Source organism: Sclerotinia sclerotiorum, genomic scaffold (assembly GCF_000146945.2).
Source record: "Sclerotinia sclerotiorum 1980 UF-70 scaffold_6 genomic scaffold, whole genome shotgun sequence".
In the NCBI taxonomy this organism is placed as follows: domain Eukaryota; kingdom Fungi; phylum Ascomycota; class Leotiomycetes; order Helotiales; family Sclerotiniaceae; genus Sclerotinia; species Sclerotinia sclerotiorum.
Genome location: NW_001820830.1, coordinates 526,479 through 553,890, shown reverse-complemented (window position 1 = coordinate 553,890; position 27,412 = coordinate 526,479). Strand labels below are relative to the sequence as shown.

Sequence of the window (27,412 nt, the reverse complement as noted above, 5' to 3'; positions counted from 1 at the left end):
TTGAACTCCACCTTGAAGTCCTTTTATTGGGTATCATCAACGCCACTATAATCATTCATACCATCTCGTAGAACTTTTGTGAGGACTGCTGCAGCTCTGCCAGCTTCACCTGCTTCTCTTTTAGCATGCTCTACTCCAGTGACCACGTCTGCCTGAAATCTTTTGTGAAAAACCCTTTGACGATCTTCCCGGTCAATATACATTTCTCCCTCTTCATCTCTGGATGATCCGAATAGATTGAGATGTGCATATGCGTTTGCCCTCGAAGGTATCATATGTCGCTCGACATCAAAAAGTGGAAAGTGGTTATCACTTGTTGTTGGTTGCGCAGCCGTATCTGGTTCCACAAGGCCAGCCTTAAGAAACTGGGAAAGCACCAATAGTTGTCGAGGAAGAGTTTTTCCTGACTTCTCAAAGCTAGCCCTACTTATTCCAAAGCTAACTCTACTTGCAGATGACCATTTTGACGTTGCGCTGCTCGTAGTCCAGCCTATCATCGACATGAAACTTTTCAATGTTTTCACCCACCCACCTGGACATGAAACCACATCATCACCCGCAACTTGAAGAAGCCATTCTAACACAGCCAAAGCATCGACACGAATCTCCGTAGCCAAATGCGTCATACCAGCTCTTGTGTATAATAAGGCAGATTCCACTCGATCACCAATATCCGCAGGTGGCAGAAGTCGGAGAAATTTGAGGAGCTGTGATCGCACAGAGGCATTTCCGTCGAGGATTAAAGGTAGGAGTTTCGGGAGGATAACAGCGGTTGGGAGAGGTATTGCTTCATTCACAGGCTGTGAAGAGAGTTGTGTTGTGAGAAATGAGAGCGCATCCTTTCGCTGGGTGTCCGACTTTGAACTCGATGCCAGTGAAAGATAATGAGTAAATTGCACAACATTTGAAGGCGCAGAAGTTGTGAGAGATTGCTGGTTTACGACAATTGATTTGGACTTGAAACTGGTGTCTGTAAAGTTGTCGGCCTTTGCCTTAGTTTTGCCCACTCGAAGTTTCGTTTTCTAATAAGACTGGGTTAATTATGTTGGAGAAAAATGGAATATATTCATACCTGGAAGTCTTTCTTCTTTTCCTTCTTTTTTCTCGCGCTTGAACCCATAGCGAATGAATTATTAAAGTTACAAGAAATGATGTCTTCAAATGCCTTGGAGCTTGCGAAATAAAAAAGTTCCAATAGGGACGGAATTTAGTTCTGCCGGAACCCGATGGGTAGACCCCTTGCAAATGTATAGCACCCAGCTCACTCACTCAACGCAAATCTGCATTAACAAGTATGGCGCAAATGACCGATCAACTTACTGTAAGTTACATTCAAGCTACATTTGTGAGAATATATTCTAAGAATAACCTAAGGGCAGCGGCGCAGAAGCTTTGGCAGAGACCCTAGCACGACTATCCAAGAAACCCGGGGTACAGGCGACGCTGGTGCTTGAAGCCTCTAGTGGTACAATTATTCAGAATTCCGGATCGTTTTCAGCGTTCCGTTCAACCTCTAGGCCAAACAATGCTGGTGTTGCAACCGAAGATTCGAATGCGACGGCCAACACAGAGAGCCAGGGCATCGAAGAATTAGCTTCTATGGTCTGGAGTTTTGTGAAATCGGCAGGGGGACTTGTCCATGGGCTGGATGTTGAGGTTCGTCAGAAGCGAGTTATGATACATGAATGCCGTATTGACCTAGCTATAGGATGAGGTTAGACTATTGCGCCTTCGAACGAAGAAGCACGAGCTTGTGATTGTTCCAGACTCAAAATACATTCTCGTTGTTGTACACGAAACACCTCCAGCCTAGAGGCGAACCGCAGGTGGAGTTTGAGTTCACGGATAATGTTGTGGAAAGGCGTTCAATACCCACGGAGCATTTTACGGCGTTTGTATTACGACGAGATAAGGTCTTAATGACATTAATTAATCATGCGAATTTTCTTTCCTCCTGTTGATGCTCGGTGTGGGTGTGTGGTTTTCAAGGTGTATTTCCCGAGGTCTACTTATTTTAGAGTCCCGCGTGTCTAGAAAGCCATGGGCGATTTGGCGGAGGACGATTGATCAATTCGAGATTGGTACCTTGAAGTCAAGAGCAATCTTATGATAATTCACCATGGACATACAAAATTCTTCAAGGCCATGTTTTCCTAAACTAAGCCTAGGAAATACAGTCTTCGGGATAAGCACCGAGAAGTTTAGCTCTTCGGACGATACAAATTCGATGCTTGGTACGCACTTGAAGATTGGGATAACATCTGTCAGAATTTCTTAATGTAATTTTAGTGTGTAATTGAACAACGAATGATATAATTATAATCAAACAGACAAGATTTAAAGAGAGGCTTCCCGGCCATGCTTTACAACTTTCCATCTTTATTACCCTGAGTCTGATCTACATAAAATCGCTATTCATACGCAATCATTGCTTTCCAGCTGAAGAATGGCATGAGCATTTCCTTAAAATTACACTTCCAAGGGGCCAAGTCGATGACCTAGCTTCAATCCCACGAATTCGCATTTTGCAAGCTCATCTCTACACAAATATCTCTCCACAAATTCCTCGAAGCACTAGACCTAACCAGTTGCATATTTATGCGTTATTGGAGCGAAGTTGAGAAGTGCAATAAATAACTGCGCTACATGTGTCAGTTATAACAGCATGTCTAGGTCTAGGTATTCTTTTCATGATCTTCACATTTGTCTAACCTGTACGAATGAAGGAGGTGCTATCTTAGCTTTTATTCTTGAATTTTTACGAGGAGTTTGTTTGAGAGGGGCTGAAGAATGAATGAATGAATGAACGAATGAATGTAATAGTGATTGCGGGGTATTTCTTTGCTATTCTGGTGGTGATGGTTCATTTGATTTGAAAGGGGAGATGCAAAGTCGTGGGTAATGATGAGACGGCGAGGAAGTGGAGGGGACGAGAGAATGGAAAAGAGGTGAGGTGGTGTATGTGGATAGAAAATTGAATTTAGAATTCGAATAATGGATGCGGAGGTGTTTGTTTTGCAATGGGAATTCATTTTCTTTCTCAGATTAATTCATAAATTACTACCGCAGCATAGAACTCGGTATCACCATTCCGCAAATACTCAGTTTTGAAACTGCATAATACATATTTGATAATTAAAATTGATGTTAACTTGTCATTCAAACAATGTGCACAAACATCTAATCTATGCTCAAGTATTTAATGAATCTCATCCTATAACAGAAAAGTAAAACTAATATCCAATCTGGATTTCAGCATCTGGAAGTTCTTACCCAAAAGCCGAGTGAGTACCGACCAAATTTAAGTCTGAAATGCAAAATTGGAAGGGTTAGAATCGAATAGTGGAGCGGATATAAACTGATATCCTACTTGAGCTGAAGAGGTATATTTACGTTCAGTCCCAAGGTTGGCTTGGCTCTGATGCCATTGAACTAGCATCGTTTAGATCTAATACCACTATATATATTCCTCGCATATTTGGGATAATTGTCCATGGAGGACTCCAACTGTGATAATTGAAGTTAGAGCGCGTATCCTATGTTCAGATCCGAAATAACTGAAGAGAAATGTGAGCGTCCTGACAGACTCGATGCTGTGTGCCTAGGTGGGGTTGATTATGGGACCCTATGTAGCCGATGCTTTCGATGGCTCCATCATTGCAAACTGCTGGAATGGAGATAGTACGTTCTCCACAAAGTCCATTGTGGGTCTTGATACTCTGCAATTGATACTTGATCTATCAAGGTCTCCATATGGATATACCCCGCTAAGGATATCGTGTTGAGGCGGTGTCATAACCGCAATGGGAACGAAGACAGGTCCACCACGGCTAGCGCTTGCTAGATGAAAAGGTATCACTAGCATGGACACATAGCAGGATCTTGGTTGGCCAACTGTCATTCTCCATAGGGCAATAATAGAGGATTTAAGACGTTCGGAAAAGGGGGTACACAATGAGAGACATCGTGTGAGATGGGAAGTGAAATGGCAGTGCAGAAATTGCCAAGCTAAGTGTCGGTAGGTCTCTAAGACAGCTCCATGGGGACTGTTTCAGCTTAACTGGACTCAAGGATTCATATCTCGCCTCAGGCTGTAAGAGCCACTTCATTGTTAAGTATGTAATGTCTTAAGAAGTCTGGGGACATTGTAGGGTGTCCACGAATCTTGAGTAACACAGCTTCTCTGAATTTCTCTCCATGGATGCAGTCGGATGATAAAGTAGACAATAAAATGGAAGTCTGCAAATCACGTATTCGGATAATATTCGACTCAGGAAGTAGCAGTATCAAAAAGATATTTGATATGCTGAACGAAAGGATGCTAGATGATGTTGTGGATTGTGGTGTTGTTTTGCTAACCTCGAAACAGAACCGAGGATTTACCAGGATGCACGCAAAGGGTAGAAATCGATCATAGCTTCAAGACAATCCACCCCGAGCGACCCACGAACTCGACTAGAGTCAGATCTGATTGTTTTCTCTGATAATTCAATATAAAACAATCTACGAGCCTTGAAGGTTTCATGAGCTGACAGCGACGGAAAGAATCTGAAGTACACGGCATAACGTCAGCATTTCCCGAAGTAATGGGTACTACTCAATTGGATGGACTAATCCCTCAATTAAAGGGAGGCTGGCAGATGGTACAGAGAGGCTTCTGCGGACTGAGCTTCTACAGACTGCTGGAAGACAAGTCATCTGAGCCTTATTCTATCCTCCGTACAAACAGGGAGAAGTTCGCGCGAACAGTTAAAGTAATAGAAGGTTGATAGTGGTTATCAAAATAACCTTGTTTGAGTCTAGAACTCCAGTCCCTTCGGACGCCATGCCATGCCATTAAAAGACACGAAGTAACCTCAAGTCGTTTGTATCCCCATGTCTTAAATGAAACATCGACTCTATTTTCCGACAAACCAAAGTATAAACAACAACAATAACAACAATCAACAATCAGCAAACGCGAGAATCGAATAGCTTGCCAGAGATCAGATTCGTACAACAATGTCTAAACACGATGAACAATGGTCGGGACCAGTAAAATGGATCAAAAATGCGGAAGTACGGAGTACCTGACCGGAAAAAGCAGGGAAAGAGCAACAAACCTGATAAGTAAGGCAACCAAGTATTGTACTTGTACTAGGTATGTAGTCTGTACTTCATAGGGAAGCTCCGTAAGCTATCATTGCTTTCGTTCCCATCACCCTTGGAACTAAACAACCCTTATTAACCCCACCTTCTTTGACGACCCTTTTTCCACACGTCACTCTGCTTGTACTAGGTACACTCACACATACACTCCTCCCTTCTCCCTTCCATCACAGCCATTCATAATTTCTTACACACCAATGCCGTCAATCTATGATCTATATATACACATGCACATACACACATCCACATCCACATCCGGACTGTATATCAGTGGCATTAATTTATTATCATGTACTCCGTACCGTCACCGATACCATCAATCCTTGCCCAGCCATGCATTTTCTCATCCACCACCTTGGAAAATTGGAAAGAGAGAGATATGATTGATGCATAGCTTACTTACCCTTCCTCTACTACCTGCCTGCATGCTGCACTACATAACAAATCTGCAACTGTTATTGCAGGATTTTGGGATTCGGAAAACATTCCGAGCAATAAAACCTTCTTGTACCTCTGTTATTTGATACATACATAAAGAATTCCACATGAGTTTACTCGCACAAGTACTTTTTATATTACATTAGTTTGCTCATCTTACTCTTACTATAACGCTCTTATATGCAGCGGCCCGCATATCAAGTGGTCAACCTAACTGGCTCCTCATTTGTGTCCAATTCTATTGCTTTCTTACATTTATCTTCTGCTATACCCAATCGCGTTTGCTGCATGCTGATCGATCTGATGACCATTAATATATTACTAGACGCCAGCTTTTCTTTTCACTTCCCAAGATGCCTTCACTATCTTCCCTCTTGAAGCGTCGAAGGGAAAGTCAAAATGATAACCGCACGAGCTTGAGTCTAAGCGTTACTCCAGAGAAGGTACAAAGAAAATCGAAGCGTAATTTCCTTCGCAAACTTTTTAAAATCTCTAGTGCTTCCTCTCGAGACAAGCGGGAGAAAGAACAGGCCGTGGTAATTTACTTTTCCGTTCTTTCATCTGTGGCTCTTGAGCAATTTCTTGGGACACCGCTGATGTTACCCGCCATTTATTTAGATAGTTCCAACCCCAACTTCCTCAAATCAACCTTCAAGTCCCATGTCGAATCATAACAAACCTCTTCCGCCTCCACCGCCATCAATCAAGGAGTCTGCATCCCTAACAGCGATACCTTCGAGACCTTCCAAAAAGCTCGATAGGATAATATCACCTCTTACTGATCAAGAGCTTCATGAGCTATTCTCCGGGGCTCCCCAGTTTTATGCGCGATCCGAAGGCCATCACACAGGCGCACCACATCCTTTAGTAGCTTTCCCTTGGGATTCGACTGTGCAGATACGAGATCTATCGGATCATGTGCAAATACAAGACGAGGCATGGGGATGTGTCACAGCGTGGCCGCATATCACGAGAGAAGCTCCGATAAGTTTGGAAGGCGTGGAGGATACTGGGAAACAACCGCGTGCCTGGTTTATGCCAAGATGCCGCGAACGGCCGAGTATGCTTAGTATGCAAGGCATGGAGAGAGGAACTGTGGGATATCAAGCGGCTTTAGAGCTAGGTGTTGCCGATGCGCTAGAAGAACCGGAGGAGATATTACCTGATTCTGGCCCTTTTTCACTATTTCTTAGACGAAGAGAATTCTTAAATGGCAAGGATGGAATCAGACCTCTCGAAGAGCACTCTATTTACGAACATCTCATGAATATTGGCACCTCATACCATGAGGGCCTGATGCATATGCGGACGACTGTCGAGTTATATTCAGAACTATTCACGCAGATCCTATTTCCTCCTTCTAGGGTTACTGACGCGGATGATCCTTACAGTTTGCAGGTTCAAATTGAGGTTCTTGTGAAGGTTCTAGCTACTCCTAATATTTGGATTGATTTTAGCTCCGTTGAATGGAGAATTCGTCTGGGACAGATACTGTGGGGCCAGCCGCTCGAAACTGACCTGGGGGATGACTTTTCTACCAATAGCGAGACAACCAATGAATCTGAGGACCAGAAGTATTGGCTGTTGTTGCAAATACTGCTTTCGTGTGAATTGTTATTGCGACTCGATACAGTGTCTCAAAATATCAATAATGGTTTGGAGCCTGCCAAACCTGCTGACGTCAAGAAACTTGAAAAGAGCATGACATCCAGTGTCAAATGGTCACTTATTTTAGCACGATCTTGGCTCGAGAATATCCGCATCGAGCAGAGTGTGTCCGAAGTCATTCCCGAAAGGAAGCCTTCTGGATGGTTAGCAACATTAACTGGAACATCAACTTCTGTCGATGATAGTGCACCACAAGAAAGCGTTCAAACGTTTCAGTTTCGAGGACGCCATGAAAATCGACAATTGACCGGGCTAGTACACTTTGCCCAGAAGTTGAAATGGCCCCATTTGGATAAATTGACCGGAAAGGTATTATCTAATGATATATTCATAACGGAAAGTTCTCAGAATACTCCTGCTTCTGGAACACCTATGTCTGTTTCGACACAAAAGTCATCTTACTTCATGAGCCAAAGACCTGTTTCGCGACGAGGTTTAGCAAGATCAACACAGAGAATGTCTGCACTAATGAATTCATCCGGATGGTTGTCCAATTCTTACATTAGTGGACTTATGCTACCTGGTGAAGGCTTGTGCCATTTCTTGATCTCAACATTACTAGAAAATGACGATGCTGCAGTCGCGAAGCTAGGAGACGAGGCCAACTTGTATGGCGGGTTTGTATTTGGTGAAAGAAGCTTCTGGAGCACGGCATGTATAGTTGGTCGAGTTTTGGCTGCTGGTAAGGACTCGTCTGAATGCATGGGTTGGATATCCTCGAAAGTCAAACCTAGGGGTATTTCTGGCGAAGCTTGGGTCAATATTGATGTAGAGCCAGCATCACAGGAAAGTAAGACCTGCCCTTTCAGAATTCGATCAATGCACCGACTAACAATGAAGCGATAGATTCTACAACCGAAATTCCCAGGATTCTGCAGAAGACTGTCATCGAAAGAGATGGAAGTGTTATTGGCGGAGCGGATCCATCATCAATACTTCCAGGTGATTTTGTAGCAGTTTACGACGCGCCGGTTTTACATCCTCCATCGATCATTTTCGAGTCGCTAGATCTTTTTGCTGTCGACTCTGATGAGATGACCCCTACTGAAGAAGAACCGACCTCAGAAACAGATGTAACTACAGCGCCAAGTATTAAAACATACTCTGCAATGATGAGATTCTTAATGGATCTTGATGGGGATGAGAAAAGGGAAATCAATGTTGCTCTTACTCATGATGTGCATTTCGTCACTGCTCATCCATGTGTCAAGTCTCACAGCATCGAAGTACTGAAATCTCCTACAAGCCCATTATTTCAATTGCAGGGCGGTGGTGAGGATGGTGAAGTCCCTAATTCAGATATGGGTATGTATTTGCGTTCTTTCTCTGTATCATGTACCTTGGGAAATTAATAGAGAATAGGTCACCCCCTTCATAAAGCTTTCACTTACACAATCATACCCCTACATCATATCCTGACATCTCCCGCCTCTAAATCTCTTTCTTCCCTACTTCTATCCCCACCTATATCGCCAATCGAAGGCTCTCCACCCATACAATCGAGCGCCCACACTACCACGAGTAACATACGAAAGGTCCTAGTAATTGACTGTAATAGTACGCTGATACTGCCACCGTCACCTCCAGATGATGCGGATGCAGAGGATGTGAGTGATGCGATGAGTAGTGAAGTCAGCGGGGAAACCCAGAGTAGGAATAAAAAAGAATTTGGCAGTGATGCGGAAATGTTAGCCAGAGCGTTATGTGCGGAAAGAGGATGGAATGCTCTGGTTAGTAGGAGAGGGAGAGGATGTCTGGCTTGTGCTATTAGAGAGGCTGGTGCGTTGGGGTGGGAGGTCGTGGTGAGGGTTTAGTTGTAAGGCGACGGGGTAGCAGATTCGTATACTTTGTAAAGGACAGAGTGATTTCTATGCATAGGGGTCCGGATATGATGGGATATATGTGATGGGATATATGTGATGGGACAGGTTGGGATGGGGAGGACAGTCCGCATGGGATATCTTTCATGATGTTTATGCACGGTGTGTTGTGTTGTGTTGTGTTGTGTTGTGTTGCGTGTCCTTATTTGTTTTTTTTATGGAATGTTAAGTGATACCCGCCGTTTAGGCAATTAGTTTATGGTACTTAATGGATGGATGGATGGATGTATGAATGAATGAGTATATATACATTTTATGACTTTTCATGTGGAGTGTTCACCTATTTTTATGTTATTGTGTTAGATGGATATTAATGAGATTACGAAATTTCTTGACGACTGCTGATGCGTAGCCCTTGTGAAGCATGTATATGCGGTTGGGCTCTGCAGGTTGTGTGGTTGATGCTGATATTGATGTTGATATAGGGTATTGATAGGTGAGGTTAGGAGGTGGTTATGATCATGTTCTTGGGTAGCTAATGTTGTCTACCAGGGTAAGGTGTAAAGGTAGGGTTAGGCATACATTGATGATTGGAGTTTGTCGGGGTGAAAAGGTTTAGGTAGGTACGTTTGAGTGAATTGTCGCTGTGATAAGAAGAACTTTGGGGGAGGGGATGGGATGGGATTTGTTGGTGGGTTTGAAAAGAGGGGGGAAATAGAATTTGGTCAAAGCTCACCGGGGATGTCCTCACGGGAGTGGAGCATTCTTTTCTTCGATGACCCTATCAAATTTTCTGATACCTCTGCAACTAGGCGTTCGTTTGTTTATTTGCTTATTTTAATACATGATTTGATATAAAGTATATGAGAAACTGCAGGATTGATCGGTTTTGATTTTGCCTGAATTGTTTGCCAAATCAGCCCCAGTAAATATCCGACCGGGGATGCTACCTAAGCTTCCGTCCGTGATAGACAACAGAGCTTCCATAGCACTGGTGCAGCTCCGACCCAATAGGTATTTATTGACCTTGTGTAGGTTGTCTCGATTGATATTTCACTTGTTCTTTCTCTGAAATCTCATGATTAATCTCATGAATTGATGAACTTGTTCATTTTCTATTTCTCTATCTGACTGCAGCTTTAAATGACATCATTCCGGATACCATACACTTGGAGCTGAGAAGCACAGTTCAACCTGAGTTAGCTACACAAACCTGCATTGAATCAATCCAGCCATTCAGCGACGATGGATCGTCGTAAGGAAGCAAATCAGAGTCGTGAGGGGCTTCTACGAGATTATGAGGATAATGGACGAACTCCAATTCGTAAATCATTCGAAGATACCTATCGACATTCCGAGGAATCTGATATCGACGCGACTGATCACCTCGATACGAACCGTCATCAAGCTTCGGTTTCCGCATACAAAGCCAGCACTCTACTGAATAACCTACGACATATCTTCGCTCGAAGGTCAAAATGTCTGATAATAACATTAGTCGTCGGAGTAGTCATTTGGTCGGTTCTTGCAGGAGGAGGGGTTTGGTTATACAAGAAAGCACCCGCGACTGGACTATCGCCGCCATGGTATCCAACACCACCTGGAGGCACAGTATCACAATGGAGCGAAAGCTATAAGAAAGCCGCCGCATTGGTCGAGAAAATGACATTGCCGGAAAAGGTGAACATCACCACAGGCACTGGATGGCAAATGGGACTCGCTGTCGGCAATACTGCACCTGCATTGAATGTAGGTTTTCCTGGTCTTGCATTACAGGATGGTCCTTTAGGTTTAAGATTTGCCGATAATGCGACGGCTTTCCCAGCAGGTATTACTGTTGGAGCAACATTCAATAAGGAATTGATGTACAAACGAGGCAAGGCACATGGTCAAGAAGCTCGATTGAAGGGAATAAATGTGCTCTTGGGACCTTGTGTTGGTCCATTGGGTCGTATGCCCGCTGGTGGAAGAAACTGGGAAGGATTCGGCACGGATCCATATCTCCAAGGTATTGCAGCAGCGCAAACCATAAAAGGAATTCAAGAAGAAGGCGTTATCGCTACAATCAAGCATTTTATTGGGAATGAGCAAGAACATTTCAGACAAAGTTATGAATGGGGTCTTCCCAATGCTATGTCATCTAACATTGACGATCGCTCCCTTCATGAATTGTATGGCTGGCCCTTCGGAGACGGTGTTAAAGCTGGAGTAGCTAGTGTTATGTGCAGTTACCAAATGGTGAACAATTCATACTCTTGTGGAAATTCAAAGCTCCTCAATGGCATCTTGAAGGATGAACTTGGATTTCAAGGGTTTGTTCAATCGGATTGGCTTGCACAGAGATCTGGTGTAGCAAGTGCACTTGCAGGACTCGACATGACCATGCCAGGAGATGGCCTCATTTGGGACAATGGTAAATCATTATGGGGTCCTGAGCTAAGTAAAGCAGTCCTGAACGGATCATTACCTGTTTCGAGACTCAATGATATGGTGACGAGAATTGTAGCGTCCTGGTATCAGTTAGGCCAAGATGATAAAACAAAATTTGATGGCGAGGGTCCTAACTTTTCCTCGTGGACTAATGAAGAGAAGGGATATGTTAATGCCGGTAGCCCCGATGATAAGGATGAGAAAGTTGTCAACAAGTTTATTAATGTCCAAGGCTCGGGAGCCGAAGCACATTCGATCATAGCACGTCAAGTGGCCACAGAGGGAACCGTGCTATTGAAGAACGAAGACAACTTACTACCTCTGAATAAAAATGGCTGGAGCTCGGAGGAAAAGCATGAACTTGTATACAGAATTGGAATTTTTGGCGAGGATGCAGGAGAAGGTGATGGTCCAAATGTGTGCGCAGATAGAGGTTGCAACAAAGGTACTTTAGGCTCCGGGTGGGGTTCCGGCGCGGTTGAATTTCCTTACTTGATTTCTCCAATATCAGCACTGAAGAAATCGTTCAGCACGGAACATGTCTACATTACAGACTTCCCCACAAATTCACCTCCGTTACAAGAGGCTCCTGCAATCATCAAAGATCAAGATATTTGCATCGTCTTCGTTAATTCTGATGCGGGAGAAGGATATATTGCCTATGAAGGCATCCGTGGTGACCGCAATGACCTGAATCTACAACATGGAGGTGACAAGCTTGTGAAGCAAGTCGCTGAAGGTTGTGGAGGAGGGAAGGGTAGCACAATCGTTGTCGTCCATGCTGTCGGGCCAGTTGTTATGGATGGATGGATTAATCTTCCAGGAGTTAAGGCTGTACTGATGGCAAATCTTCCAGGGCAAGAGAGTGGAAATGCAATCGCTGACATCCTTCTTGGTAATGTCAATCCAAGTGGCAAGCTACCATACACTATCGGGAAATCTCTCGAGGATTATGGCCCTGGTGGTCAAGTTTTGTATTATCCAAATGGCCTTGTTCCACAGCAGAACTTTACCGAAGGATTATACATTGATTATCGCCACTTTGACAAATATAATCTAGACCCTACATTTGAGTTTGGCTTCGGACTTTCTTATACTACTTTCGAATATTCGAACCTCAAGGTTGATGCAGTTTTGCCCAAGTCATCTTTCCCTGCCGCTCGTCCAGATGCAATTACCCCACCTGCTTTCGATGATAAGATTCCAGACCCCAGCGAAGCGCTATTTCCATCAAATTTCAGGAAGCTATCTAAATTTATCTACCCATATATTGAAAAAGTCTCGGATATTAAGCACGGAAAATACCCATACCCAGAAGGTTATAACATCGAACAAATTCCATCGCCCGCTGGTGGAGATGAGGGCGGTAATCCCGACCTCTGGACTGTTTACGCCACTGTGTCGGTCGACATCAAAAATACTGGTAGTTTCACTGGTAAAGAAGTAGCACAGCTATATCTCGAATACGATAAAATTGGTGGGGAGGCTGCGAATGTAGATTTTCCAGTTAGGGTCTTGAGAGGATTTGAGAAAGTCGAATTAGAAAAGGAAGAAACGAAAACAGTTAAGTTTGACTTGACGAGGAGAGATTTGAGCTATTGGGATGTGGTGAGGCAGCATTGGATTATGCCTACCGAGGGAACTTTTACCATTAGAGTGGGTGCTAGTTCAAGGGATTTGAGGGTTACGGGATCTTTGTGATGGGAGTAGAAAGAAGGTGTGAAAATAGTGTTGGGGATGGTGTTGTACCTAGAACTAGAATTGGATATAAGTTTTGTTGTGACGATTAAGTCGCAGAGAATTTTAGAAGAATTACATTTATTATTTACAGGTATACGTATTGTTTAGGCTTTGTGATTGCATTACATTTTTCTTTTTTTGAAATGAAGCTTATACCGTCTCTGAAAAACTAACTCACTATTTAAGGATAGAATAGTATCTTACAGCTAAGATCATATTACTGCACTATGAAAGGAAGCTAAATGTTTGATCAGTCTATGTTTCCTTCTGCTCTCTTCCACTAATGATTTGCTTGTTTGCTTGTACAACTCTAGATCTTTTGTATCAGCCTCTATTGCCTACATATAAAGGTCCCAGCCTCTGATTAGCCCCCCTTTGCTACGATATTCACCTTTTTTTTTCAATGATTTCATCTCAATACTTAAGTCTTTGGCTTCTCAATTGAATTCTACGGGGGTCACGCTTTCATGCGAAAATATCTCCCGCTTCACACGCGTTGCGTTCAATCTTTTCACAACACATTTATTCCTTCATGGGAGATTCACTGCAAGCTAAGTTCGTCAATTTTAATTTCCCAAGCTCTTTAAAAGAAATCATCAACTTCTCCATCCATCCATCCATCTCAACCACAAACCGCAAAACAAAAAAACAACAACCACAACCACAACCACAATCACAATCACAATCCCATTCCCAATCCCCAACACACAATATGCCTATCTTCATCCACAACAATAAAGGCAACAGCGCCACAGCACTAATGAAAGCAGCCCAACTCAACAACCAAGCCAATCAACTCGAAGCCAGCGGCGATTTTACCGGCGCCGAAAAATTATTCTTGCAATCTCTCCAGTTAAAAATTGAAAGTACGGGTGATGAGTCGATTCAGAGTGCTCTTTCGAAAAATGCGCTTGGAGAGTTGTATTTGAAGATGGAGGGGAGATGGGAGGATGTGAGGAGGTTTTTGGAGGGTGCTGATGCGGTTAGAGGGGGTATGTTTGATTTTTATTTTTGGTTTTGGTTTTTGATTTTGATTTTTTAGGGGGCCAGGGGGGAAGGGGGTGCAGAATGAGTATGAGAAGGAGAAAGACAGGAAAGAAGAAATGCTAATGCAATGGTTTTTGGTGATGCTGTAGCTATCGATGATTTCGACGCAGCTTGTACCCGGGATAATCTTGGTCAACTATGGGAAATTAAGGGTGATATGGTAAGAGCAAAGGCTGCTCGCGAAAGAAATCCAAATAGTATGATATGTTCAAATTTCAACGTAAGTATCTTTATATCTTCCGCACTAACTATTCTGGAGAGAGAAGCTAATCTAATCGGATATACTGTAATAAGTGCTCACTCGGCAGCGCAAATATCAAGTCCAAGAGAGAGAATCTTAAAAATTGTGCCAGATGTAGGGCTACGTGGTATTGTGGTGCGCAGTGTCAGAAAGTGGATTGGAGAGCGAGACATAGGATGTGGTGTAAGATGCCTCGGGGAGAAAGTGCGGAGTAGGTGAGTATTAGTGGTTAATTAGGAGGTGGTGATTAGAGGTTAGAGAGTGGTGGATGTTACGAGGTTTGCCGTCTAGATCACGTGGAAGTGCTCTAGGCTCTCGAAGTAGGTTTATAACTAGGCGTCAAGCAGGGACTTAAAGTAATGACAATAATGATATGCAATTTGTAACTAATAGTAGAGTATACTAAATGATTGATCTTGAGCACGAAGCTCTATACAAAGGAAATCCATCTTGATTATATAGTCCTTCATGCTTCTATGATCACTGGTGATCCTTCATGATCACCAGTGATCACCTACATCGTGATCCTTAGTGATCCTTAATGATCACTACTGATCATTTGTGATCACATGTCTTGGTAGCTGTGTAGCCCGTCGTAACACATATGAGCTCAGACCCCGTGGAAAAGCAAACCGATTCACATACAAAATTGTATGGTAATCGGTTCGTAGGATCTCCCCACCTTTAGCAAGCTTGGACATATAGTCTGATCCAAGTCACATGATGGACCCTGCATATTCAGGGATACAAATCATAGGTCTATATGAATCGTAGATCCATAAACTCTCAGGATCTAAAAGATCCAATGGAGGACGAAGGTCTATATAATCAAGATGATTTCCTTTGTATAGAGCTTCGTGTTCAAGATCAATCATTTAATATACTCTACTATTAGTTACAAATTGCATATCATTATTGTCATTACTTTAAGTCCCTGCTTGACACCTAGTTATAAACCACCTCGAGAGCCTAGAGCACTTCCACGTGATCTAGACGGCAAACCTCGTAACAGTCCGTGGAATCTATAATAGTTGAAGAGTGTCTAGATGAGAAAAGTTTAGTTTGTTACTGTCTGTATGAATAATACCTACATAATAACGAGACCATGATCATTTTTCAACCAACTGCAATCTGACGACCGATTAACTTTCTCTAGGTTAATGATCACATAATGACATATTACTTCAAGCTGATACTCTAGCAGATGATATTGAAAGAAAGTCAACCAGAACAGGCCGTTGATTCTAGTTGTGGCGTTTCAATGCTTTTCGATACGGGGTGAAGCAACTGCAACACTTTGGGATTGGCTACTATGATGGATTCGTAAGTAGATGTGGGTTTTGAAAGTATGAGGTTCTTCTATTTACATGTTTTTATTTTTCTACCTTGTAGATTATCCTGTAGACCTTGTGCAAATTGGACATATAATTGGAGGTTGACTGGTCAATTTTCACTGGCATGACCAATAAGAATGCTTCTCATTGGAGACTGGCTTCAATTAGAAGTCACATGCATGCAGTATATGATCAGTGAAAAGTATGAATTTGTATTCCTAGGTGTTCTTCAACCACACACTATAAACAAAACCCCAACTCCACTCAAATCAAATTGACCAGGAAATCTTCACTGGATCAGTTGGCGTCCATTCACGGCTCTTCACACAAAGCCAAGTCCCCACTTTATGCTCATAATCAGTGCCAGCGTGAAAAACTCGATGATAGCCAATATATAAGACCCAACCACGTTCCTCCAGCCTTTCCAAAATTCTCAATATCATCTTCTTCTTCTTTGCCTGGGTACCTGCACGAAGAAAAGTTCCTTTGATACAGAACTGGTGCCAATTTTTTGCAGTATCGACGTGCTCCTTCTTGAGCTTGGAGATAAGGTTCATTTCTTGCAAAGTGAGTCGGACAGTGTCAATGAGCTCGTCTGCTCCTCCCAACAAACTCAACACGTCTTTTAGACGCCACTTGCCTGCATGTCCGTATGTCATGGCAAGCCAATAACACTTTGGGAAAGGCTCTGGAGATTTTCGGAAGTTCAACGTGTCGTAAGGGTTTAAGATCGATGGGACGGGTTGTGCCAACCAAGACTCGGATGCTAGATACGCAATCATGTTGCGCGTCATGCGAGTTGACACATATGTGTTTCCACTGCTGAATGGTCTCATTTTGAGTTTGAAGAAGTAACTATCCTCTTCATTACATGGCCCCTCTTTTTGTATGCCCTGTTCCCAGCCCTTGTCCAAAAGACTTCGAATACCGTCTTTAATTTTCTCTGGAAAGTGCGTGAGGGTGACTCGGTTGCGATAATCAAACCCGAAAGAGGCATAAGAGACAGGGCTTGGAAGATATGCACTCTCCATACGATAAGTGGAGTCTCCAGCAAGCTCTTTTCCGGCGCTTCGACTGCAATTCCGCAAAGACTCTGTCTCTAACTTGCCTTTTACAATCTCTGTTCCGGCTCTGCGGTTGCCAGAATGCAAAGGCTTGACATCAGAGTTGTATTCAATATCTGTTGCCTGGTCGGAGTCACTCAAACACTTTGATCTTATGCCCGGGCATGAACTTGCACTTGAAATCGAGCTTGAACGGAAAGATGCAGGTCGGACAGGTGCCGGAGTTGATATAATCGGGAATCTCATGGGGTCCGTTAATTGGGATAACGGTACTGCAGGCTTGGCTGCCATGACTGCAAGGAACTTCTGTCTACATTCCTCCGAAGTCTGAGACTTCTCTTTTCTTGCCATATTTGTGGCTAATTGTGTTCTCTATGAAAAGTCGAGGATCCGAAAGAGAAGCGTCCACGAAAGAACGAACAATCAATTCTTACAATCTCGCTATTGCTTGATGACAGCTTCTTGAATCGGGTGAATACAGATTTGAGTAGAGATAAAGTCTTGTTGTGGATGAGATTTTAGGATACAAATACAGCTTGAGATAAGATTTGCAAGGGTAAGTGAGTGACAGGAAATTATTTCAATTACAAGCAATAGGAAAACGGGGATTGATGATGTAAATGATATTGATAATATAATGAGAGAAGGATAGATTTGTTGTTGTAAGAAGAAATAGACATATGTTAGCATTCACATGGGAAGGTGCGAGTATAACAGGGTTTCTGTTTTGAGTTCTCAATTTGCTTGACAGTGACTTGTTACTTCCAAAATGGTAAATACTGAGAACCAAACCGAATCAATGGGATGTCTTTGTTCATTCAATTAATGACAACAGTTTGCAAGAGTTTCATAGCTACGCTACAACTCAATAATTTCAATGTTTTGATGGCCATGAGGAACTAGGTATTTTTCGCCATGCAAATAGTGTGAATCGACAACTTTCAGCCCCGACTTGCGCCGTGTTCTTGCTTCAGAGACAATGTTTGAATAACTTCAAAAACATAAACAAGAGCATGATTGCTATTCCATTTCGCTATAGCTGCCGAACGCCGTGAACAATTCCTGCAAGAAGGGGATCTCGTCGCTCAGATGAATACGCTGACAGCAAAAAATTAAATGACTCCTTCAAAATAACCTTGCGCATTGATACCACTATTACCTGACGACCTAATACCACCCTCACCATTTTTGTCACAATCCTGATTCTCTCGATCATTCACCATGCAAAGTGTAAGGTCTCGGCGTCCTTGGTCGAAACTCCGGTGCAATATCCTCTCCCGACCCCTCCTCCTGTGTCGCACTCTCCTCTGCACTGTGACCCATCCACACCGGTCTGCTATCCTGTTCTATTTCTCCCGTAGCTTGAGTACTCTCATTCTTCACCTCCTCCCACGATTCATCACTTCTGTTATCCTCATCGCTTTTTTGTTTCGCGCGCGTGTCCTCGTTAGGACTGGCTGTTTCCGCAGTGCCATTACCCTCGCTACCAGTTTCGACTTTCCTGCTGCCAGGTGTAGAAATTGGTTTGTCACGATGTTCATCGCCGACTTTGAGTCGGTGAACGTCAGCTTGCAAGGGCTTGACCCTTTCGGCTGAGGTGAAATCACCGGGTATGGTCTCTCCTTGAGTATTGGAAGAGCCAGTGGGCATTGGAGTAGTATCTGAATCTGAAGACATTCTGCTTGAGTATCAGGGCTTTTGGATTCTTGAGTAGATGGAACAAGTGTGAAAAGTTCGTGCTGTAGAAGTAATTTTTCGAAGACAAAGAATTGCAGAAATGGCTTGGTGAGAGGTTATGACGAAATCGAAATCAGGTCATAACAAAGGTTGTTGCCTCGGATCAACTATATTAAAGCTAAGAAACAAAATGATTGGATAATATTCGCTAGAACATTGATTTAATTTGCTTAATTTGAATTTCTGCAGCCACAATAAAATCTCATGACCACTCCGAAAACATTGCTAACCCTTTCCTAACCGAAATTGAATTCAAGGACATAAGCACTCATCATATGTTGAAAAGTCACGCCACTTCCCGTAAAAGTATATGCCGCCATACCAAGATTATTCAGTGCGTGACGGAAACGAAGGAACTACCAAAGTACCGACGTTCAAAGCAAGGAGATAGCTAAGTCGACGGTGCCAGACTTCTGAGTAATAAATTGTTAAGTTCCGACTACAATGCATGCTCCGCGTACAATCGTTTTTCTTTTGGTTGTTGATCCAAGAGTAACGTAGGGACCCAATCACATGTTGGCTGAGACTGAGTTCCTAGAATGGTGACCGTTGAAATCCGGTTCATAAGACTCGTAAACCTGCTATTACCATTTGGCTAGTAGCTAATGCAGCGAGCCGAATTCAGATATCTTTGATTCCCGGCAAGGCCTGCAATAGAGCCATGAAGTCACTAACGACTGAGCTAATGGCTCCTCATCCGGGTGGCATTATATTTCTTTCATTGCGAAATTCGCCTAAGAGGTGCCTGAAAGGACCCTTTTGTCATGCGTCCATACTCATCAATTTTAATCGTGTTTCAGGGAAGACTGAGTGTTCTAGGGATTAGCTGGGCTCTGTATAAGCTATTCCCAAGTTTCCAACACCGCCTTCCATGTGCCAGTCCCATTGATCAGCAACGTTGTTGTTTGTCTTCACTGTTGAATCGAAGCAGTCCATCAGGTGGATCCATATGAGAAACACTTCGAAACGCCACTCTAATTCAAGTTTAGCATAGCATATCACTTGTGTCTCATTTACTATTCACCTTAAACTGTAATAATTCCGTCCCCATATTTAGACACATGGCCTGGCTTGTGTTCTAGAATATGGTGAGATGGCTCATACGCAGAAATCAGCGATCTGAAATGGCAACTTTTTTTTTTTTGGCTTACGGTAGCAATCGCAGGCTAGGAATAGCACCATTCCCATTGATGGCATATTAGATGAATATTTCAGCAACCCCAATTTCAAGACACTCGGCGAAAGTGGCTGGACTACGCCTCGCACAGCTGATATCCACATTAGGATAAAAGGATATGATATCTGTCCCCAAGTATCTGGAATGGCATAGAGAATTTCCGAAGCAAGTGGGAGATAGATCCGCTACTGTTGATGAGACCAACAGCTTGAGTTTCCAATATATCTTGCTCCAGATTATATTCTAGCTACAGACATCCGCGTCTGAAAACAAATACGGTACACCGCACTCCATGATGGCCATTGAACAAAAGCTCGTATCTTTCGCGTCTCCTCTGTCCCCAAGGCTTTGGCATCCTGATATTCTTTACATGGCATTTTCGGGCAACATGAAGAGCTTTCTCCGCCCCCTATGGAAAATTAGGACAGTGTAAGACCCATGAGTGATTTGGCTGCCGTTTCCTTAATCTCGCCATCACTGAACGATGACCCTGCCATACGGTGTTCCCCACATTTCCCCGGAATATCCTTTACCCCATGAATCACAAGATCGCCCAATTTCCATCGAATAGCTTTACAAATAGCCATAGGACTTTCCATATAAAACCATTATCGACACAGCAGATGGTTCCAGGGGTTCTAGAACCAAACTTCTCTTGTCCAGCATGAGCTACCGTTGGCCCCCTCGCAAACCCAATTCTGCCAGCGCTCTGAGATTATGCCCCCTCAGACTTATCTGCACTTTATCAGTCACTTCTAGCAGATTGACACTCGAATATGCATTGAGCCCTGCATATAGACAATATACGAGCGGATCGCCTAGGAACCTCCCAAACATGCAGATGTGAAGTTCGACACATCTGGCGAATGAGAAGTTTCATTGTATCTGCAGAATCCAGCTCAAAAAGACAGGTATTTCCCCGTTTCTCGGTTTGACCATTTCCAGACGTATTTAGAATTATTTCTCCGTATTTTGTTTCTGCACCAATTCAGTGGACTGGACTTGTTCTTTCTATCGGCCCATTGCCACCCACTAGATCTACTTGTGAGGGAATAAACAGCCTGTTTTGCACAAAATTGGTTGAAGTCGGAGGCGGATCAATGAAATCGACATTATCAAGATTATCTTAGGCAATGAGGGAATGATTTTCGTTGTTTCCATCGGGTTTGAACATGCAAGCACCTCGGTATGGAGATTTTGTTTGGTACGTGTTCCCGTTTTGCTTGATTAGTCATCCATTTTCCACCTTCACCATCGGATTAACAGTTCGTCTCTAAGCAATCAACACCCACATAAATAACTCGAAAACTGTAATTTACATCTTTTATGACTTGCTTATCTTTGAGGACCTTTCTATATACGACTTTCTTGCTTCTCGAAAATGAAATCAGCGAATTCGACTTCGACTCGCCATAATGTGCATTAACTGGAATACAATATAACGTGGTTTATCAGCAGTCCGCCCATATCACTAGTCCGCCCACTTTTTGACCATTTAACCACTTCAAATTCTAATTAATCAATCATAACTTATTGAATTGATTCAAACTATTAAGAATCTAATAATCTAGGATCTATTATATCATTTTGACAAGTTCTTGAATTATGACTAGTCTTTCCGCACTTACTACAGCATCGACTAGTGGATGATTCCCCATTAGGATTTCCCCCATTTTGACGCTCGTCGTGTTGAATCTGATTATCAACCTCTTGTTGTGATAATATATCTTCAGCTTCTTGTCCAGTAAGTACTCCTTCATTATATAGTTGAATTTTTTTTAGTATATCGACGTTTACTTAATGCCTCATTTGCTCTTCGAAGCATACGATTCTCAGCATTTAAAAGTGTATTCTCATATGCTAATCTCTCTGTACCCTTAGTTAAAGCTTATACAATCTCAAATATAGGTGTAGGAGAGCTTGATTGATAACGAGCTATTCGAGCTTTTATTAAAGTCGATTGTAAGAGAACCTCAATTGGATTATGAGAGATTTGAGAGATCCAGGAATTGGTAAGTTCCAAGAAGGTAGATAAAGGGATAGAAGTACGAATTCTAATATCTAGTTTTGAGAATATAGATTGAGGATCGAATGGTATTAGACCTACTCTTCGAAAACCAGCTTTCATATTCTGAATAGTAAATGATTGTAAATATACAACTTTGAAGGCTATAAAGAATTCAACCTTAATGATATAATTGATATAAGCTTTAATAAATCCTTCAATTTGACAACCATATGAACATTTAAGTATGCCAAAACACCCAACATCGAATAGTTGAATTAAATGACTTGAATATAATAGTAATCTAAGGTATATAATATCATTTGACTTATAATATGATTGAAAAGATATTGATTCGTGACTTTCGTACTCATCCAATACTAGCATTCGATATTTGCCCTTCCTTTGACAAATAGTATGTTTATCGAAATGCTTTAATCATTCTAGGCCTGTCTCATTATTCATCCATCTATTAGAAGTAGGTTTAAAAGCCTAATCTACAGAAAAACCATTTTCGGTATACCAATTAGAAAGGTGATATTGCCCTTGCACCACCAAGAATGGAGGTATAGTCCAACCCTCTCCATTACCACATATAATCGCTGTAGCCCATTCTCGATTGCCTGATTGCATTGCCTTGCTTCTGCCACATCATTCAATACTAATTACAACCATTTCAGGGCATATTATACCCATCATAAAGCTGGTTTCATCGAAGTTATAGAAATCGGAATCGACAATACCATATTTCGCCTGCATATTCGATACCAATCCAAACCACTCTTCAATAAGCTTGGGATCTTTATAGAGAGCTCTTTGAAAATTATAAACGCGATTAAAACACATCTTTAATTCTAGGCATTGTTTAACAAAGTGATGAGCCCAGAGCTTTCCAACCTTCTTCGCACCCCGCGATTTGAGGATATAATTCACCATATCTTCTACACCACTTAATTTAGATACAAACCCTCTCTCATCCATATCGATTATATACTGGATAAGCACTTCTTCTTCTAATTTGGTCAAATTATGACCTTTTGGTCAATAATCAACCATATTAGTACAACCTTTAATTCTATCCCTCAAAGTAGATCGAGGTATATTATAAAGGTTTGCCACTTTCCGAATTGAGAATTGTGGATTAAGTTTAATAGCTTCAATAGCTAAGATAATTCGTACTTCTTTAGAATGAGTTTCCATAAGTAATTATTGATAAAACGCGTATTGAAGTGGAAGAGTTGGAAATGGCCAAAAAGTGGGCGGACTAGTGATATGGGCGGACTGCTGATAAACCACGTTATACGTCTGATCAAGCGAGGCATAATTATTAACATTTGGGCGCGGAGCCTTCCTTTGGAGCTCAATTCCCCTAGGGAAAGTGGCCTGCCATTCTAGATCTGTCTTCTTGTTTCGAGCTCTCCACATGACCACTCCCCAACAGGCCAGATTTATTCCACCGGTATAAGACATTGCGTACGCCAGCGCCATAAGTGCTCCTCCCCTATGCGCTTGTATCCCTGTTGTGTCATCCGTTGATGTAAAAGCTTCATAAAGCCCATGTTCCCAAAGAAAGTTGCAAATCATACTGATCAAGCAAAGAATCGCTATTCCCTAATTTTTCTAGGTCAAAAAGACTGGAATATATGCCACTCCAAGGGAACAACTTACCATCATTGGAATTGCAGCCCACTCTTTTAAAACGTTTCTGAGATATTCAATGCGGGGTACAGATCCTCTTCTCACTTATGTACCTGATCGCCTCAGGATAGCACCGCACAACTCCGCACACCAATTAATGATTGCCAAGTTGACCAGGATATGAATGCAAAGACTCGCAATAGCAGACGAGGCAATCGCGAAAGTCAGAGATGTAGACTTGCTGCTCCTCTGTAATCGATTCTTCAGATCTTGAGGAAATTGGGTCAAGGTGTTATCCATGGGCTTCGAGACGTTTTGGTAGCCAGATGCCGCAGAGAACTGTTTCGTATCCGCCAGGTCATCAGATCCCATGGCGTAGTTCCCTGAGTAGTAACTCAAATGGTAAAAGTAATAGAAGTCGTGGAGAGAGCTTGCTTCGTTTTGTGGCACAGCTTTGAAGGCTCGCATATCGAGAGTTAGAGCGGGAGGTGCCCAAAATGTCATCATCAGAGTCAAAACGAACAAAACCAAAGTCATTGCAACGGAAAAAGTGTAAGGCCCTCTGTCAAGGTATGTGAAGAATGACGATTGCATGATGGATGAAAGATTGTGGAACAATGATATTATGCCGCTATGGTCGAGCATGGGAGACATTCAATTTGAACCAAAGAGATATTTGTTTCTGTCTGATTCACATTCCACCAGTGAATCACGGGAGATTGTTTTGAGTCATTTACCACGAGTTGATGATCAGAATCAGATAAAAACAGACACTCGCATATCTGAAATTTGATCGTGCTTTGTGAACGTTGGAGTAGCTTTTTTAAGAGCGTGATACTCGTAAGACAAACAGCTTGTTGCTTCCTAAGATCTATAAGACAAATAATCTAGTCCATGATAGGAAATGTGATATATACTCAACCCTCAATCTCTAACTGAGCTTGCATTACCGTGCCTCAATGGTTCAACCCATCTTAAGTCGAGAGCTCAATATCCAACTTTGCCTCGAACAAAGGGTTCAGTCCGGGCCATAAAGCTTGCATCTTCTGAATGCATACGGAGCCGGAATCGATAAGAGACAGCTACTCCTCTCATACCAAAGTGATTTCTCTGATTTATTTTTGCCTTTCTAAGTCTCCCCTCAAAACGTTGCACGCGGAGCGAGAGTACTCGTCTGAGTATGTAGCTGCCAACTTCAGTAACCTTATCTAGGGTTCTTCCAATTGGCTGTTTGGTTTACCATTCGTATGCTCAGAATTGGACAGTAGGATAATCCTAGGCCAGCGAATATGCTAACTGTCGAGACGGATGGCATACCTCTGTTATATTCTCAAATCCATAACGTCTAAGTAGGAGTTACCGACCCGTCACTGAGTCGATGTGGCAGTTTACTCCGCACCAGACGCCGAGCACTAATCACAATCTCTGGAGAAATATACTTGGATGGTTCCGCGTAAGTCTATATTGAGTGATTGGGGAAAGATGTATAGGTACTTGGACCAGTAAGTTTAATTGTTTCAATCATCAGAAGCTCTGTTCAGTCGTGTTGTATGCCGATTTGATGATGTTAAAAGGTAAGTCGGTGTTCCAGGGTTCTAGCGTTCAGAGTCACAACACTCCACAACTGAAGTTTCGAAACGTTCGCTAAGCCCGCTAAGCCTAGATAGTCTTAACATGAAATCTTTCACCACTCACCGCCAGCTACGTTGACAACAGACCCATCGTCGACAGCCCCATTTTTGCATAAATCACAAAAATGTACTGATCATGAATAATATGTGATTATCATAATGAAGTTAATGCTACTGATAAGTTAAGAGGGGCAAGTTATCAATAATCCTCACAATCATCTATTGGGGCTGTGAGAGAAAGCACCTCATCACGAGAGACTGCCAACCTCAATTGAACTTTTTATATCTCTCACCAGAATCTTTGAACCCCTCACCGCATCATGATTACTTGATGACTCTTCACAGAGGGGAATATTAGTTCTGCCACTTCTTCCTCTAGTATTTCTTTTCAATTCTTCTTTGCACTCACTTCATACATATATATCCGCCCTGGAGGTTGGCCGTGAGTCTTACCAGTCCTCAAACGCTCAATTGGTATTGATATTGATACTTAATAGTACTTTTCATATTCCTTTCTCGAGATACCCTTACGTCCTATCTACTTTCATTCGTTTACGGCAGAACATCTTAAGATAGACGGTTCACAAAGCGTCGCATCATCGCGAGACGAATTACAAGATGGGACTCGAGAAGCTCTTCGCTGTCGCAGCGCCTAAGAAAGGATCCTCGAAGCCACCGTCCAATGGAACATCCGTAGCACCAATGTATCTTGAGCAAATATTCCGATTTCCTGGAGTTCTAACAGAAGTTTCGTGCGTTGTCAAGAATCTATCAGAAGGCTATACAACATATCAAAATGGGGCGGCACTTAGAAACCAACTCGAATCCGTTGTGCCGGAGGTGCAAACGTTTGCTTCGGGGATGAACCGATATTTGAAGAACAAAAACTTTTTGGATTTATTTCAGACATTCTTGGTGGGAGCAAATGTTGTTGCTGCTTTCATGGAAGTACTACAGGGTTCTTCTGGTCTCGAAGAAATTGGATTGAAGATTTACGGCGAGCTTGAAGCGCAGACGGGTCTTGCTGCCCCAGATAAGTTTGCGAAGCATGTCGACAAATACATCCGGAAAGAGGCTTCGAGTGTTTATGGAGGCGATGCCGAGCATCTCTATTTCCTCTATCACCCGGATACTGATTGGCACGGCGAGTTTCACGATATCGTTCAGAACAAACCGGTGCCAAGTAATTTTGTCGGCATGTCTGAAAACCTTCACGCCCTGTGCACTTGGATGTTATTTATGCGGAAGCGACTAGAGAGATCACGAATCAATGCGCATTTTCATCTTCTCATTCCTGCATACCGACCAATGGTCGTCAGAACGGCTTTCGTATTTCCTGAAGAACTGTACCCTTTAACAGTCCGCGGACACATTCACAATTCGAAAGAATATGTCTGGCTCAATCTTCCGACAATGAAAGATGTTCCTGCTGATTTGTTCGAATTGTCAAATGTGGGAAATATTGCAACTTTGCCCAAGCCACCAGCATTATGGCAGCATGCTCTGACTTGGGTTGGAAGTATGATAATGCCGAGAAAAGAGCCACCCCCGATAATTCTCGGAAGGGGAAACGTAAACCCAAATGCTCCTATTTCGTTAGAAGACAATGAGGATGAAAAGGTCGCGGCTCCCGAGGATATAATCATTCAGCCTGAAACACGACAGGTGATAAGAGGCGAGAAGAGGCGAAAGCATCGAAGTTCAAGACCGAGGAGTGAGCTCAAATAGTATTTAAAGCTTGTGGCTATGTGGGACACTTGGATATCTCGCATTGATTCCAATTGCATTTTAAATTATGTTCGGGGCATTGAAATGATTGCCATGGGAGAAAATTTGAATTTTGCGGAGATACTGATGGGAAGAGAGCGGATGGATAGGAGTGATCAATAGGATACCAATAACGGAAGGAATTACGGTGGGAGGACATTTTTTGATTTTTGCTTGGATAGCTGCTGCATGGTGGAATTGGCGCTCATATGGATTATTAGACGAATGAAATAAATCGCTTCATGAAATGGCCTTTGTAAATTTTTGACACTTTGCTATATGCTACCATGCTAGGCAAGACATATTTACCAGATACTATTCCCACATAAGTTGAATGTTGACGACATACATACGCCGAATTATGATGTCATAAAGTGATGACAATGTAAGATTAACTCATGGGGAAGTTCCCAATATTGAAGAAAATATGTTAGACTTACAAGCTTAGTGTGGTTTTTGCGATAGTATCGTTTTCTGCTGTAGACGGAGTAATAGCTGGGCGGGACGGGACGAAAATTAGTTGTTTG

At 42.6% G+C, this 27,412-nt stretch overlaps 14 protein-coding genes across 14 annotated transcripts; 5 read left to right on the top strand and 9 right to left on the bottom strand.

Moving 5' to 3' along the window:
• Window positions 1–23: 23 nt before the first annotated feature.
• SS1G_05035 (hypothetical protein) lies at window positions 24–1,120 on the bottom strand (the record flags this gene model as incomplete). The annotated part of the gene is made up of 2 exons (XM_001593558.1): window positions 24–1,022; window positions 1,073–1,120. The coding sequence occupies 2 exons, from the start codon at window positions 1,118–1,120 to the stop codon at window positions 24–26; spliced, it is 1,047 nt and encodes a 348-aa protein (XP_001593608.1).
• Window positions 1,121–1,475: 355 nt separating this feature from the next.
• SS1G_05034 (hypothetical protein) lies at window positions 1,476–1,583 on the bottom strand (the record flags this gene model as incomplete). Its single annotated transcript, XM_001593557.1, has 1 exon — window positions 1,476–1,583. One exon carries the CDS (start codon window positions 1,581–1,583, stop codon window positions 1,476–1,478), a length of 108 nt encoding a protein of 35 aa, XP_001593607.1.
• A 536-nt stretch (window positions 1,584–2,119) lies between these two features.
• SS1G_05033 (predicted protein) lies at window positions 2,120–2,621 on the top strand (the record flags this gene model as incomplete). Its single annotated transcript, XM_001593556.1, has 2 exons — window positions 2,120–2,234; window positions 2,440–2,621. The coding sequence occupies 2 exons, from the start codon at window positions 2,120–2,122 to the stop codon at window positions 2,619–2,621; spliced, it is 297 nt and encodes a 98-aa protein (XP_001593606.1).
• A 1,004-nt stretch (window positions 2,622–3,625) lies between these two features.
• SS1G_05032 (predicted protein) lies at window positions 3,626–5,634 on the bottom strand (the record flags this gene model as incomplete). Its single annotated transcript, XM_001593555.1, has 6 exons — window positions 3,626–4,046; window positions 4,728–4,898; window positions 5,103–5,136; window positions 5,340–5,363; window positions 5,444–5,502; window positions 5,552–5,634. The coding sequence occupies 6 exons, from the start codon at window positions 5,632–5,634 to the stop codon at window positions 3,626–3,628; spliced, it is 792 nt and encodes a 263-aa protein (XP_001593605.1).
• A 305-nt stretch (window positions 5,635–5,939) lies between these two features.
• SS1G_05031 (hypothetical protein) lies at window positions 5,940–9,068 on the top strand (the record flags this gene model as incomplete). The annotated part of the gene is made up of 4 exons (XM_001593554.1): window positions 5,940–6,122; window positions 6,205–8,044; window positions 8,101–8,559; window positions 8,842–9,068. The coding sequence occupies 4 exons, from the start codon at window positions 5,940–5,942 to the stop codon at window positions 9,066–9,068; spliced, it is 2,709 nt and encodes a 902-aa protein (XP_001593604.1).
• Window positions 9,069–10,319: 1,251 nt separating this feature from the next.
• On the top strand, window positions 10,320–13,205 carry SS1G_05030 (hypothetical protein; the record flags this gene model as incomplete). The annotated part of the gene is made up of 1 exon (XM_001593553.1): window positions 10,320–13,205. One exon carries the CDS (start codon window positions 10,320–10,322, stop codon window positions 13,203–13,205), a length of 2,886 nt encoding a protein of 961 aa, XP_001593603.1.
• Window positions 13,206–13,956: 751 nt separating this feature from the next.
• On the top strand, window positions 13,957–14,823 carry SS1G_05029 (predicted protein; the record flags this gene model as incomplete). The annotated part of the gene is made up of 3 exons (XM_001593552.1): window positions 13,957–14,236; window positions 14,381–14,511; window positions 14,791–14,823. The coding sequence occupies 3 exons, from the start codon at window positions 13,957–13,959 to the stop codon at window positions 14,821–14,823; spliced, it is 444 nt and encodes a 147-aa protein (XP_001593602.1).
• A 1,312-nt stretch (window positions 14,824–16,135) lies between these two features.
• Window positions 16,136–17,281, bottom strand: SS1G_05028 (predicted protein; the record flags this gene model as incomplete). The annotated part of the gene is made up of 1 exon (XM_001593551.1): window positions 16,136–17,281. One exon carries the CDS (start codon window positions 17,279–17,281, stop codon window positions 16,136–16,138), a length of 1,146 nt encoding a protein of 381 aa, XP_001593601.1.
• Window positions 17,282–18,142: 861 nt separating this feature from the next.
• SS1G_05027 (predicted protein) lies at window positions 18,143–18,607 on the bottom strand (the record flags this gene model as incomplete). Its single annotated transcript, XM_001593550.1, has 1 exon — window positions 18,143–18,607. One exon carries the CDS (start codon window positions 18,605–18,607, stop codon window positions 18,143–18,145), a length of 465 nt encoding a protein of 154 aa, XP_001593600.1.
• Window positions 18,608–19,489: 882 nt separating this feature from the next.
• SS1G_05026 (predicted protein) lies at window positions 19,490–20,221 on the bottom strand (the record flags this gene model as incomplete). Its single annotated transcript, XM_001593549.1, has 3 exons — window positions 19,490–19,581; window positions 19,901–19,983; window positions 20,100–20,221. The coding sequence occupies 3 exons, from the start codon at window positions 20,219–20,221 to the stop codon at window positions 19,490–19,492; spliced, it is 297 nt and encodes a 98-aa protein (XP_001593599.1).
• Window positions 20,222–20,263: 42 nt separating this feature from the next.
• Window positions 20,264–20,431, bottom strand: SS1G_05025 (predicted protein; the record flags this gene model as incomplete). The annotated part of the gene is made up of 1 exon (XM_001593548.1): window positions 20,264–20,431. One exon carries the CDS (start codon window positions 20,429–20,431, stop codon window positions 20,264–20,266), a length of 168 nt encoding a protein of 55 aa, XP_001593598.1.
• A 672-nt stretch (window positions 20,432–21,103) lies between these two features.
• SS1G_05024 (hypothetical protein) lies at window positions 21,104–22,830 on the bottom strand (the record flags this gene model as incomplete). Its single annotated transcript, XM_001593547.1, has 5 exons — window positions 21,104–21,270; window positions 21,473–21,598; window positions 21,672–21,713; window positions 21,952–21,975; window positions 22,542–22,830. The coding sequence occupies 5 exons, from the start codon at window positions 22,828–22,830 to the stop codon at window positions 21,104–21,106; spliced, it is 648 nt and encodes a 215-aa protein (XP_001593597.1).
• A 762-nt stretch (window positions 22,831–23,592) lies between these two features.
• SS1G_05023 (predicted protein) lies at window positions 23,593–24,081 on the bottom strand (the record flags this gene model as incomplete). The annotated part of the gene is made up of 1 exon (XM_001593546.1): window positions 23,593–24,081. The coding sequence occupies one exon, from the start codon at window positions 24,079–24,081 to the stop codon at window positions 23,593–23,595; it is 489 nt and encodes a 162-aa protein (XP_001593596.1).
• A 1,655-nt stretch (window positions 24,082–25,736) lies between these two features.
• On the top strand, window positions 25,737–26,846 carry SS1G_05022 (hypothetical protein; the record flags this gene model as incomplete). Its single annotated transcript, XM_001593545.1, has 1 exon — window positions 25,737–26,846. The coding sequence occupies one exon, from the start codon at window positions 25,737–25,739 to the stop codon at window positions 26,844–26,846; it is 1,110 nt and encodes a 369-aa protein (XP_001593595.1).
• Window positions 26,847–27,412: the final 566 nt, after the last annotated feature.